The sequence below is a fragment of the Bos taurus genome, chromosome 3, assembly GCF_002263795.3.
Source record: "Bos taurus isolate L1 Dominette 01449 registration number 42190680 breed Hereford chromosome 3, ARS-UCD2.0, whole genome shotgun sequence".
Lineage (NCBI taxonomy): Eukaryota > Metazoa > Chordata > Mammalia > Artiodactyla > Bovidae > Bos > Bos taurus.
In genome coordinates, this window is record NC_037330.1 from 102,138,143 (window position 1) to 102,152,275 (window position 14,133).

The 14,133-nt window shown below is 52.2% G+C and overlaps 1 protein-coding gene across 11 annotated transcripts in view; it reads right to left on the reverse strand.

Annotated features, from left to right (window-relative positions):
• ST3GAL3 (ST3 beta-galactoside alpha-2,3-sialyltransferase 3) overlaps positions 1 to 14,133 on the reverse strand; it is a 213,500-nt gene that overhangs the window by 11,234 nt on the left and 188,133 nt on the right. For all 11 annotated transcript variants that reach the window (XM_024985419.2, XM_024985415.2, XM_024985404.2 and 8 more), the window contains 3 exon segments: positions 11,836 to 11,899; positions 10,864 to 10,959; positions 10,377 to 10,563 (listed from right to left, as the gene is read on the reverse strand). In XM_024985419.2, coding sequence (XP_024841187.1) covers positions 10,377 to 10,563; positions 10,864 to 10,959; positions 11,836 to 11,899 — 347 coding nt within the window.

Here is a 14,133-nt window from a genome sequence, read left to right on the forward strand (position 1 = left end):
AAATCTTGTCTGTTATGGTTCTGAATGAGTGTCACAGAAGCCGAGAGTGAGGCAGAGGGTGTGGCTGGCAATGCTAGAGGCCACAGACGGGCCAGTTCATGGACTCATATCAAGCGGGGACCAGCTTCGCCCCTGGGTTCCTTGCAGGAGGGCACTGGGTGCTGGAGGCCTTCCTCCCGCTGGGTAACCCTGCCAGGCCTGCCCCCAGCACACAGCCCTGTTCAGAAGGCCTGTCCAAACACCCCAAGGCTTCTCACATCTCATTTCCCCGACCCACAGGACACAACACAGAGGCCTATAAAGCTGGCCTATGATGCTGGCCTGGAATGGTCAAAGCTCTCTTGCAAGGCCACCTGTGAGCCGAATGCTGGGTTGAATCCCTCTTCCAGGAATGTCCCTGCCTTACTCAAAGTCTGGACCCGGCTCGTGTGTGTGGAGCCGCAGTTCTCCTGTTGATGCAACTTGCTCTGCTCTTGCCAGAGCAGCCAGGAGCACCAGAGGAGAGCATCTGGGAAGAAGTTCTGGTCCAGCCGGGCTCTGCCATGTTTGCCGGCGCCCCTGCATGCTGCCTCTTCCTTCTTCCTGCTCCTCCGTCGGGAGGCGAGCAGTCTGCCTGCCAAGATGAGAGGTCTTGGATGGAGGGCCTGACCACAGGCTGGCTTTCTGCAGCTAGGAGCAGGGCAGGTGTGCTCACTCCCGCCTCGGGCTGCCACCCCCTGAGGACAGGTCACCAGCTCACTGGGGTCACTCCCAGGAGCCACCAGGCCTCCCTGCCTCCATCTTCAGTTCCACACAAATCTGCTCTTGACCCTCTCAAGGCTAAAATCTTTAGAGGGTTTCCACTGCCCCACTGAGGCAGCTTGTCAGGATAATTCAGAGCACAGGTCTAGTCTTTTTTTTCCTTACTTAAAAGGAGTTTATAACCCAGGACTATCTACAAATATCTCAATATACAGTATGATTATTATGATACGCACACTTAGTCTCTCAGTCGTGACCAACTCTTTGAGACCCTTTGGACTGTAGCCTACCACGCTCCTCTGTCCACGGAATTCTCCAGGCAAGAATACAGGAGTGGGTTGCCACTTCCTCTTCCAAGGGCTGACCCAAGGATCAGACTCGTGTCTCCCACAGCTCCTACACTGCGGGCGGATTGTTTACCACTGAACCATTGGGGCTTCCACCCACTATGATGCGAGAACGATCCCAAAAGAGGTTGAAAACATTTGCCATACTTATTTATACACACACACACACACACACACATACATCTAGTCAAGGCTATGGTTTTTCCAGTGGTCATGTATGGATGTGACAGTTGGACTGTGAAGAAAGCTGAGCGCCGAAGAATTGATGCTTTTGAACTGTGGTGCTGGAGAAGACTCTTGAGAGTCCCTTGGACTGCAAGGAGATCCAACCAGTCCATTCTAAAGGAAATCAGTCCTGGGTGTTCATTGGAAGGAATGATGCTAAAGCTGAAACTCCAGTACTTTGGCCACCTCATGCGAAGAGCTGACTCATTTGAAAAGACCCTGATGCTGGGAGGGATTGGGGGCAGGAGGAGAAGGGGACGACAGAGGATGAGATGGCTGGATGGCATCACTGACTCGATGGACATGAGTCTGGGTGAACTCTGGGAGTTGGTGATGGACAGGGAGGCCTGGCGTGCTGCAATTCATGGGATCGCAAAGAGTTGGACACGACTGAGTGACTGAACTGAACTGAACTGATACATACAAGACATATCTCCCAGATATTCACATGTATACAACTTAAGATGGGAGGAAGAGCAGGAATACTATAGAAACTACAAGTAAAATGAAGTAGAGCTTGAAAGAGGGCTATTCACAGGCGTACAAACTCTTTCAGAACTAACAATTAACCTGGATCAACCAATCAACAAATACAGAAGTCTCTGTTATGTATAAACCATTTAATTTTTTGTACAAATATAATATTTCAGGTGACAACCCTCAAAATATTGATTACCATCCTACAAAAGAGACCTTTAAGAACATCTGGTCTGGTCCCCTCCTATAGAAACCAAGGCCCTGAGAGGTTTGTTTTCTGACCCAATCCATTTCCCCTGAGGGTTCCAGCCACCACCATTCCTCCCCAACAACTCAGATTTGAATCCTCACTCGCCCTTGACCTCTCACTCTCCCCAACCAAGCAGCACCGGGTCTGTGGCTCCTGCACAGATCCACCCACAACTGCCTCCTTCCTTCCCTTGTCAGTCCACTCTGCCTGCGAAATGCCCTAATAATTCGGTAGGTCTGTTTTTGAATCCTAACCACTAACACTGTATTCCCTCGGAAAGTTCTTTACCCCTTCAAATTCTCATTACCATCATCTCCAAAATATGGGAAATAGGACTCAGTCCTTCTTCATCATGTTTCTGTGACTTGACAATGAAAAGCCACACACATAATACGCTTGGCACAAAGGCAGCTTGTTAGTTTCTGCTATTAATAGTCCACAGGATGAAGTCCCAGCTCCTTGATGTGACTTTGGCTAACAAGACCTTTCACCGTCTGGTCCCCTCTCCACCCAGGTCACCTCCAGCCACTGCCACCACATCCATGAAGGCTTATCCCTAAGATTTGTGAGACCAGGGACAAAATTACCAATGGATGTCCACACACCACATCTAAATTTTAGATTCTAAATATGTTACTAGTCAAGGTACCAAGCTGTTAAATAAAATGTATTCTACCCTCCTTTGAAAAACGACCTAGAAGGCCAGGTCTGAGTTGAGAATTCTGACTCCTGGAGACTGGTGCTGGTCTGGCGTGCAGGGGGAGCCTGACCCCACCTGCTCTCCCCTTCCCTTCTCACCCCAGTCCCATCTCACACCATGGGAAGTACTGTGCACACATGTGGGGACTGCCCAGTCTGCACACCCAAGTTCTACTCACAGCCTCTGCAAACATCGTCCTTGGACTTAGGAGTCTGCACAGGGAGATGTGTTCTACCCTCAAAAGCACGGAAGTGGACTTGGCACTGCTATGGTAAGAAATTCTGGGGTCTCCAGTACCGGGGAGGATGGGCCTGGGATGGGCATTTCCCTCCGGCCCTCAAGAGCAGCTCTGTAAGGCAAGGCCTGACCTTCTCAGAAGGTGATGCCACCTGCAGCGAGCACAGTGTGCCAGGGGTCCCGTGGCGCCTTACAGCTGTGCAACCGGATCCACACCGGGAAGCTTTCACTATCCCCATTGTGCAGAAGAGGAAAATGAAACTCAGAGGAGTGGGCGGAGGCAGAGGAAGAGGCTGGCTTTTGTTCCTTGTGCGGAATCCAGTGCTGTTCCAGTGACCCCCACACCAAAGGAGTGGGGGCAGGAGCAGCTGTGCGGGCTGGTCTAGGTGCCCGCAGCCTCTGCAGGGTCTTGGGCTACTCCTTTATCTGCCATCTGCTACTTGAACCGTACTTTTCACAATAAACTCCTTAGGTTATATTTGGGTTTGGCCATTATCAATAACACTATAATAAAAACCTTTGTAGGCAGATTTTTCCTTCCCTTGGGTGATGGCTCCTGGTGCCAAGTGTCACTTCCTTTCCAAAAAGCTTGTCCCCATTTGCACTCTGACTAGTCGCCTTTGACAGCACCTGTCATTGCACTCTTGCCAGAATTATGTATTATAATTCAAACACATTCTCTGAAGATGTGATAGGTGATAAGTGGCATCCTGTTGCTTTTACATGAATTTTCTGCCAGGAAGGTTAAACAGATTGCTGCTGTTCACTAGTTATATCTCCTTCCGTGTGATCAGTTCAGTCTCCTGCCCCTTAACTGCTGGGGTCCTAATGGTTTCTTGTCTACTTTCATGATAATAACCATTTGTCATATTTCCTAAATAAACTTTTCAAAGTTTTGTGGTATCCAGTGCTTTTTGGCTGTTGTTTACATTTAAATGCTCGTGTATTATCAAATATGATTTTTCCTAGCACTTCTGTCCTTCGAAAATTCTCTTTCCGCTAGAGATGTGATTTCTATTTTACTTTCTTCAAAATTTCCTTTGGTTGTATTTTTATATTTTACTTTTTAGTCCATTTGGAATTTATTTTGATGCATGCTATGAGGACACGGTCAGAAACCTTTTTGAAGGCTATATTTGGAAAAAGCAATGAACAAAAAGAGGAGCCGGCTTGGGGCTGGCTGTATGATGCCGACAGACAACTGGACGGGGCAGAGGCGAAGGGCTGTTTAGTTTTCTTTCTTCCTTTTTTTTTTTTATCAAGGAGAATGATCTTGGAACTGCAGAAAGAAGATCAAACATGGCTAAGAGGAGAGAGATTCCCAGAAGAGGCGAGAGGAGAACGCAACGGTCTGAATCTAAAAGAATGTTCTCTGGGGCCATGAGGAGGGAGGCAGCCCCACCAAGTCAGAAGACCTGGGTTGGAATCCTGCCTCTGCCACACGTTCCTGCCTCCCTCTGGGTTTCAGTTTCCACGTTGATTTATTTGTTTAATGCATGCCAGCTCTGTCTCAAACATCTCTGGAGGTGATGGGCCTAGAGATAAATAGGACACTCCTTGCTCCCTAGGAGCTTAAACAAGCCGACAGGTAAGAAAGCCCTTACGTATAATAGGGTGTTGTGGGGGCTCAGAAGAGGAGCGTCTAATATCGCCTCGGGAAGATGTGGAGGTGTGAAACTGGGCATACACTTTGGTATGGCCAAAGGAATGTGCAGTCCAAGAAGAAGTGGCCGGGACAAGGAAGGGGTTGGAAGGCCCAGATCATGGAGGCTTATGCTGTGGGTTAATTTTGGGGGCCACACCGCATGGCATGCAGGATCTTAGTACCCCAGCCAGGGACTGAACCCTCATCCCCTGCAGTGGAAGCATGGAGTCTTAACCACCAGACTGCCAGGGAAGTTCCTGGGGCTTTCATTTTTGAGGTGAGAAAATGAAAAAAAAAAAAAAAAAGGCTGAACAAATTTATAAATGTGAGAGGAAGATCCATTAGAGAGGTAAGAAAAGAAAATCAACAAAAAAGGACAGTTCTTGAGAAGGTAGGGGGAGATGCATCCAGAGACGGCAGTCAGAGCTGGGTCTGTGTTCACCTCTACCTCTTAACTAGATGTGTGATCTTAGCAAGTAACTCATCCTCGCTATGCCTCAGTTTCCTAAACCCCGAGATGGGGGTCATAATAGCACCCATTTAACAGGGTCACAGTGAGAACTGAATGAAGGAATTCAAAGAAAGCTGGCAAATGGAAGAGCTTAGTGATGGCCATGATGAGGATGATGGAAGGAGGAGGAGGAGGGAGACAACAATAACAACGATTGTGAGATGAGTCACCGAGAGGCCACGGATGACAGTGACGAGGAGCAGAGTGGGTGATGACGGAGCCCCAACCCCTGAGCACCTTTCCTGGGGGTGAAGGAGCAAGGGGCAGGATGCGGGGTGGGGCAAGTGCAGGGAACCTTCCTGGTATAATAGGGGATAACAGATCTGTGAGAAAGAGCTGTGTCCACTGGAGATGGCTTCAGAGGAAATGGCTCCCAGGAGAGCTTGTCTAGAGGTCTGGAAAGGAGACCGCGGGGGTGAGGACCACCGAGCTGGCTCAGCAGAGGACTCGCTGAGCAGTAGGAGGCCACGGTGTCTACCTGCCTCACCACGCTTTTCAGGTGCCCTGCACTGAGTCTCCCCAGAGGCAAGGTGGTGTCCACACTGAGCTGCTGCTAGGCAGGGCCTGGCCAGAGGCTCTGTGCTCCTCAGGCCTGGACTAGGGCACCGGTGCAGGTGCAGGTGCAGATGGTTTGGGTTTGGGTGCCTGGTCCCACAAGGCCTCACACATGCGGGGACCTGGGGGCCGTTTGCCTTGTGGACTCCTGGGTTGCCAGCCCACCCTGCGGCCTTTCACCAGGAGCCCCATGTCTCTCCCTCTTCTAGGCCTGGCCTCTGACCCCTGCTTTTAGATCATTTCCTAGGTTAGGCCCTACAATCTAGACAAAGATTCCACTCCCTAGTGCAACTGGGCTCCTCCAGTAGTACCACCACCAGTTATGATAAATATCCATAATCGCCGCAGACAGAACATAATTGTCACACACCGTGCCAGGTGCTTCTGTATTTCATCTTATATAACTTTTAAGCCCACCCTGAAGGATGGATAGTACTACTCTTGTTTTATAGATGAGAGGAGTCTCAGGGGCTTAGGTGATTTGCCTAAGGGAACCCAGCTCACAAGTGACAGGGTCTCAATTTAAACTCAAGTCTGTATGACTTCAAGGCCTAAGCTGCTTTCTCCTCTTCAACCACATTGTCTCTCAAATTCAGGGTCCAGTCCCCCTGTGCATGAATGTGGGGCCCTGGCTGGCCTCTCCGATCCCTCCTATCTCCCCCAAGGACTAAACAATAGCTGGAAGGTCAGGCCTGTGTTAAGGCTGTCCAGGGGCTAACCCCTAGCCAGTGTCCTCTCCTTTCCCCACTGCTGGGTGGGAACCACACCCACCAACTCAGCCCAGGTCTCAGGGCCTCTTGAATGGATGACCAGTCAGAGCTGCTCAGCAGTGAGGCCAGCTTTCTGGGTTGCCCAAGAACGAACGAAGAGGAGGAGGCCGCCGAGGGGACTGGGGAGCAGCTCCCGGGGCCTTGGGAGTGCTGGGTGACCAGTATCCTGGGGTGTGGTGGGGAGGCTGGCAGAGGCAGGGGACATAGCGTGGGATGCTCACATGTCCCGTCCAGTCCAGGTCCCAGAGCTCCATCCTCAGGACAACGGACAGGGCATCTCCAGCCTTCATCAAACACCAGGAGGAGGAAGCTCAGGGCACAGCACCCGCCACAGTGCTAGGACTCTAGTTTGGGGACAGTCTGTCCCATTAGACTGAGCGACTCTGCATTTCTAGCTCAGTGACAGTACCAAGAACGCCTGACCAATGAGTGACTGCGTGGAGGGGCGGAGCCAGATGTGCCTCCAGAATTCCACGAGAGCTGCTGGCTGCCCCGCTCCGTGGACCTACATACACCTGTGCCTCTGTGTCCCCAGTTCCTCCCTCCCTCCTGACCTCAGCTTCCCCACTCAGCGGCCCACGGGGGCGCCTCTGAGCTGCACTCAGCACACACGACCTGCTGGGAGCTCCTCTACCTGCTTGATGGCTTGGTCTCCCGAGATCTGAGAGATAAAGGGCCTCAAAAGGTAACTTGTTTGGAGTTATTTGTGCTGCTGCTGCTAAGTCACTTCAGTCGTGTCCAACTCTGTGAGACCCCATAGATGGCAGCCCACCAGGCTCCCCCATCCCTGGGATTCCCCAGTTAAGAAGACTGGAGTGGGTTGCCATTTCCTTCTCCAATGCAGGAAAGTGAAAAGTGAAAGTGAAGTTGCTCAGTTGTGAGCCCATGGACTGCAGCCCACCAGGCTCCTCCATCCATGGGATTTTCCAGGCAAGAGTACTGGAGTGGGGTGCCATTGCCTTCTCCGTACCTGTGCTACCACCCAGTGAATCAGGAAATCAAGTAGCCACAAAGAGGCGTGCTCCTGTGTGGATGGAGAAAGCATGGCTAGCTCTAGCACAGGCTAGGTTTTGGGTTGTACAGTCTTCCTTTCTTACATCTTTCCCACTCTCATACCCCATCAGGACTCCTGGGAATTAGGAGGTTACAAAGGCACTGAGCCACAGCTGAAGCCTAAGACCTGTTCCAGCCTTGCCCAGCCAGGCCTTGGCTCTGGAACACAGAGCTGCCTCCTGCCAGAATTCTGCATGTGAGGTGCCAGACAGGTGTAGCGAGCACTCCAGTAGCCCAGGGGCTGCACGGTTAGAAACATCACTGCAGGAGCAGGTCAAATCTGCGGCCAGACACCAGACAGGGCGGGCCTGAGAAGCTGCCTCCCCACATTTACCAGGTCTCAGCTGTCAGAGGAGGGAAGTCCAAGTGCCGCAGGCATAAAGAATCTGACTGCCAGTTCAGGAGACTCAAGAGATGGGGGTTCAATCCCTGGGTCGGGAAGACCCTGGAGCAGGAAATGGCAACCCACTCTAGTATTCTTGCCTAGAAAATTCCATGGGCAGAGGGGCCCGGTGGGCTACAGTGCATAGAGTCGCAAAGAGTCAGACATGACTGAGCACCATCCAGACACACAACTGCCAGAAGAGTCTGAAACAGTGCATGGGAGAGGTCCTGAGAAGGCATGAGCCCTGGGCCTGGGGTGGAGGAGGCGCCAAAGAAGCTTCCAGGGTAACCAGCAGGGCCTGGGCGGGCCCACTCTGGGTGCTGGGAGAGGAGAGGCCTTGGGTATCACTGGCTTTCCTCTGACCGCTCACTCTAAAGGCCCCATCTATCTCTGACTTTGGCGCCAGGAGCCTCATGAACTTCAGAGGACTCTCTCCCAGCTCCCCTCTCCCCTTTCCACTCACATCCCCCAACTCTGGGACGGAGTCCTCAGCAAGGACCACAGGGCTGGTCCTGAAGCCCTGGGCAAGGCCAGGACAGGACACAGACATCAGCGCAGTGAGCATGTGCTTGAGCACAGCCCACAGCTCTTCACCCCAGCTGCTCCAGTTAGGTCCCCGCACAGGCCTGCCACCAAGGTCAGGCCAGGCAGGGAGCTCCTGAGTCTTTGGGGAACAGTGAGGCCTTGCTGTCTGCTTCCCGAGTGGCCTGAGTGTACTGAGCCTTCCAAGTCTAGTTGGCTTCCTTTCTTTTCTTCTCTCTTTCCTTACCCCTTCTGGTGACTTGTAAGAGTCCTGAATTAATTGAATCTGGGAGGATCATGTGACAACACCCACCTGGCTGGACCGGCCCACCTGGGCCTGGCTTCCTGATTTGGGCTGCCTGTCCTATCCCAGTCTGCCCAGCAAGAAGCAGGATTTAGTGTCTGAGCCAAGACCAGGTCATCTGTGGTGGCTGGGCCCGGAGGGGTAAGACAAGCAAAGGGGATCAGGGCCCTGCCCTCCAGAAGCAGGTGAGCAGATGGGCAGAAGGCAGGGTGAGAAAGCAGCCCCCAGGCTTTCTGGGGTTCACCAGGGCAGACCCAATTTCCTCCCATTTCTCCCTTAGAAGTGCCTACCTATGATTCTAATTCTCTTGCCTTCAAGGTAAAGAGAAGGGCTCTGAGAACTAGGGTCTTGAAAACAGCAGGCTGCTTGCTCAGCCCCGACACTCTGCCTGCTATGCGTGGGCAGTGGGCCTGCTTGCCGCTCAGACTGGCTGAAGCCAAGCCCCTTTTTCCCCTCTGGGGAGCCATACCTGCCCCAGAGGACTGGGTTGCCACATTCAGCCTGGCTCTAGATGGGCTTCCCTTCCCCTCTGTCCCACCTACCTGAATTTCTGGACCTGACTTCTGTCTTCGCTCTCCTTGCTACCTACTTGACTCTGCCTGCCCTTGGCCTTGCTTGGGAAAAGGCTGTGGAGTTAAACCAAATTGCACTGAGACCTCCATAGGCAGGAGAAACTGTTCCAGCCATCCCCCCCAGCTCTCCTCTGAACCTCCAGAAAGAACAGCTAGCTTCTTATTGTGGGCAGAGGGCTTCTGTCATCATTCTCCTATGCTAAGAGGCTTGGGTATTGGAAGATGAATGGCCTGAACTCTGCAGTGCCCTTCTCCTGGGTTGGCTGGTGACAGCTGGTTGAGGGAGAGGTGGAAATGAGCCTGGACAAGTTGGCCCAGAGCTGAGAGACAGAGGGCTCAGGAGGGGACTCAGTGGGTGGTCCACAGAGGAGCAGTCTGACCCTACTTGGCCATAGAAGCTCTCTAAAGAAAGGGGCCCAGATCCTTGTCTGCCAAGAACAGTGAGTACAGAACCTGACCATTCCCAGAGTGTAGACAGACTCAGTGGCAGGTCGGGACCCAGCCACAAGTCAGTGGTAAAAGTACAACATGGAGAGAGGCCAGGATTTAGAGTTTGGGAACTGGCACCCTCGAGGTGAGGGGTCTGCTGTCCCTGTGCAACGATCACAGGGCCACCTGGCTGGGAACAGGGGGAGCCCCACATGACCAGAGTCAGAGAGACCTCACAGAGTGGGGGAGGAACTGGGGGGGAGGGAGGTGGGACAAGTACAAAGCTAAGGCAGGGAGTTGTGGAGATCAGCAGTAAGGCTGGGGCTAGCCAGGTGAGAGCTCTCAGTGAACGCCAGGGGAGGGCCCACAGGGGCTGCTGAGGCGGCGCCTGGGGTTTGGCTTAGAGAAGGCCGAGGAAGAACCAGAGCCTGAGTCTCTGCAGGCAGGCAGCAGACGGCAGGCACATCAGCTCCAGGAGTCTGGGCCGCGACCCTGGCATCTCCTGGCCTCTCTGCCCCTTGACTGCATCTGGTCCTTACCGCTTCTCCTGAAAGGTTCCTATTGTTCTTTGCCCGGGTCAGGGGAAGGGGCTGACGTGGAAGCTGGGCAGGGCCGGAGCTAGAAGGGGAGGAGCCTGGGCGCAGGGAGCTCACCACTCTCTCCTTGTAGACGATGTATTTCAACCACTTGAAGTCCTGCCACTTGAAGCCAGCGAGGACAAAGAGGGAATCGTGTTCGTACTGCTCAGGCCGTTGCATGGCGCCCTCGGGGTAGGTGATGCGTAGTGTGGTTTTGCTGCCCACGTCCTTCTCAAAGCCTTTCACTGGTGCTGAGTTCAGTCTATAGAGAGCAGGCCCAGTCAGACAGAGCCTGTCCTGGGCTCACTGCATGCGCTCTGCAGGCCTGTGTTTGGGGAGACACCATGACCCCAGAAGACCCCAGGGGCAGAGGATGGGGAGCCCAGGCCACGTGGAGCCTCCTAGCTTTCTGTCCCAAAGCCCTCCAACCTGGGTTATCCTTGAGGCTTCTACTGACCTCCAGTCCAATGGCCCAGATAGACAGTCTTTAATAGGCTCAGGGATCAGGGGGTTGGGCCAGGACACGAAGGTAACTGAGGCACTGCTTTGAGGAGGAGCTCACCTGACCACAATGTCATAGTCATCAATTCGCGACCCCAGAGACTTGTTGGCCAGGACACCTCCGTTGCCCACGATGATGCAGCGACGGCAGCTGAGGCTGAGGGGACAGAGGTGGAGACCTCTGGAGAGCTGGCCACGAGGTCTCCTCTCCCCCTGCTGCTTTGGCCCCTGACCCCATGCCCTTGGCCAGACACAGGCTGGGATGGACGAGGAAGAACAGTGAGCCTCTAGCAGCATTTTTGAGAGGCTGGAATCACACTGCGGAGAGCCGGGCAACTTGGGCTCTCAGATCTCCCTGACTCTTCTCCAGGGAAACGTGGGCGTGAAAGGTGCTTGGGCACTGACTCTGGTGTGGTGAGGAAGGAGGCTCTGGTAAGATGGCATTCTGGGTTAAAGACTCCCCAAGGGTTAGTGAGTTTGGGGGCAGCATTCCAGGGAGAGGGAAAAGTGGGCTGAGCTTGAGGGGTATGCTAGGGAAGCAAGGACAGAGGAATGAGCCTGGGGGCGCCAGGACTTAAGGCTGTACTCCTTTCTAACTCAGAAGCCCCCTTGCACCCAGCAGCCACCTGAGAGCCCTACTCATGTTGCTTCTCCCACCTCTGACCCTGGGGCTTCATCCATCCAGGGTCTATTGGCTTCTGAGCTGTCACTACCTCTTGGATTTAAGCCCTCTCAGCCGCCCCACCACCCAGCCCCTCAGTCCCACTGCTAAGTTGATCCCACCCAGTACATTCCATTCTGACTCTCAGACCTCTGCTGCCTGAGGACTGACATGTCTTGCCAAGTGCTTATAGCTCAACGGGGTGGCTAGCTCAGTGCAGTGGCCCTGCTTACCTGCTTATCCGCCCCAGTGTGTGTGTGGATGTGTGGGTGTGCTGCAGAATCTGCCCAGGACAAGGGAAAGGCCAGCTGGGCCTCGGTACTTCTGCAAGTGCCAGGCAGCTGAGGGGCAGGAAGCTGGGGAATGGCTTACCTGTCCAAGGCGGGGGTCAGGCGGTATTCTTTGGTGACAGACAAGATGGCTTTGATCAGATTGTCTGTGGAAGGGGAGGGAGGCAACTGTTAGAGGTCACTTAAGGGCTCCCAGGAGATGTTTCCTGATGAGCTGAAGGTACGTGGTCCTGGGGCTAAGATGTGGGAGGGAGCTCCGCACACAAGGCTGGGACACTGGCCTAACTTTCCCCTTGAGAAAGGAGATGCAGGCGGGAGAACAGGCGTGTGCACACGCCTCTGTCTGAAGCCTGATGGCACCCGCATGCAGTTCCTTCCTCAGGCTTCCCTGGCCCTTCCTTGGCAGTCTCAGCTGGCTTTTGGAAACTCTGCAGTCAGGCCCCAGAGACATGCACCCTCAGGTGTGGGCCTGGCCTGGGAGCTGGGGCATCAGTCTCCCCAAGAATGGGAGTGCCGGTTAAAGACAGAGACCACACGATGACTCTGTGTCCCCACCAAGCAGACACCAGGAAGCAAAGGAGGGGACACCAATGGTGCAGAGCTCAAGTGGTCCCAGCCAGGTCCCAGCTCAGGCCACTTGGCCTCATTTTCTGAGACCACCTTCCCCTCACTTCCTCCCTCTAACACTGCCAATCCCTAATCCTGTTCTTGCCAAGCTGTCTCTACCACCTTACCTCTTCAAGCCCTGTGACCTGGCATCTGCCCACCTGCTCTCCACTCAGGCTACCCACAGCAAGGGCTCTGTGACATCTCTGCTCTCAGATCCTATGACCATATTCAGGCCTCCTTCTTCTTGGCCTCTCTCTGGCTCTGGCAATGACGACTGCTCTCCTTTCAAACTTTGGTATAACAAGAGCATTATAGTGTAACAGATGATGCTATCAGCCTTGGACTCAAATCCTGGCTCTGTTGCTTATGAGTTCTTTGACCTTAGATAAATCACTTAGCTGTCTTTGGGCTCTAGTTTCCTCATCTTTCAAATGAAGATGGTAACTCCTGCAGTGCAGAATTATTAGGAAGATAAAAAGATAACGTACATAAAGACCTAAAGTAAGCTGGTACAACCACAGTGGGAAACATCTTGCAACTCTACCCCTAGGTAGACAGCATCAGAAAAGTCACACATTTGTTTAAGGAAACACGTACAAGAACATTCATTGCAGAACTGTTTGTAATAGCAAAATGTTGGAGGCAACCTAAAAGTTCACCAAAGGAAAATAGATTAAATGTGGTATATGGAATGCTATACAGTAGTTACAAAATCAACGACCTAGAGTAACTTGTACCAATACAGATAAATCTGAAGAGTATAAGCAAAAAAATCCATTTGAAAGACACATACACATATGCAATTCTGTTGATAAAGTTCAACAACATGCAAAAACCATGCCATATTTTTAATGGATATATAAATTGGCTGTAGAAATATATAAACAGGCATGGAGCCATAACACCAAAACCAAGATACTGGTCTCCTGGGGAAGGCGGGGGATGGAGTAGGAAAGGCTACATGGAACTTGAGCTGTATCTCATGTGTTATTTCTGAACTGAGTAGAGAGTATGTGGGTGCTCATTATATCAGTCTTCATGCTTTCTTATAAGCCTGAAATACTTCATGTAAAGAAAGGATGCCTCCAAAATTAAATACAACAATCTTTTAATTTTTTTTCCTTTTTAAAAAAAATTTTATTAATTTTTAATTGGAGGATAATTGCTTCACAATATTGTGTTGGTTTCTGCCATGCGTCACCATGAATCAGCCAGAGGCGTACGTAGGTCCATTTCCTGCTGAACCCCCCTCCTCCCTCCCACTTCATCCCACCCTTCTAGGTTGTCACAGAGCATCAGACTGAGCTCCCTGCTGACACACAGCAAATTCCCACTGACTATTTTACATATGGCGATGCATACGTTTCCACGCTACTCTCTCAATTTGTCCTACCCTCTAACCTTATAATTTCTTTAAAAGATGGAGTGGAAAAGCCTGTCAGATGCAGCTAAGAGGTCAAGTTAAGGACTGAAAGTATCCTTGGGCTCTCATAGGGGGCACTGAGCATCACTGAAGTGGTGGTGGTGGGGGGGGACATTCTTCAGGAGTAAATGGTGAGGAAGAGGAGACAACTGGCATGGGCAATCTTTCCAGGAGTTGAATGAGAGAGGGTCAGGGTGACATTCCTTTAAGGGATGTTCTACACCAAGTGACTTCAGACACACTTTACAGTGGGCTTTGGGGAAGGTCACAGATGCCCTCCTTTTCCTACCTGTAAGGAAAAGCATACTGCTGCTAATTGACCAAGGCCAAGGCTATGCACGGGGTTTT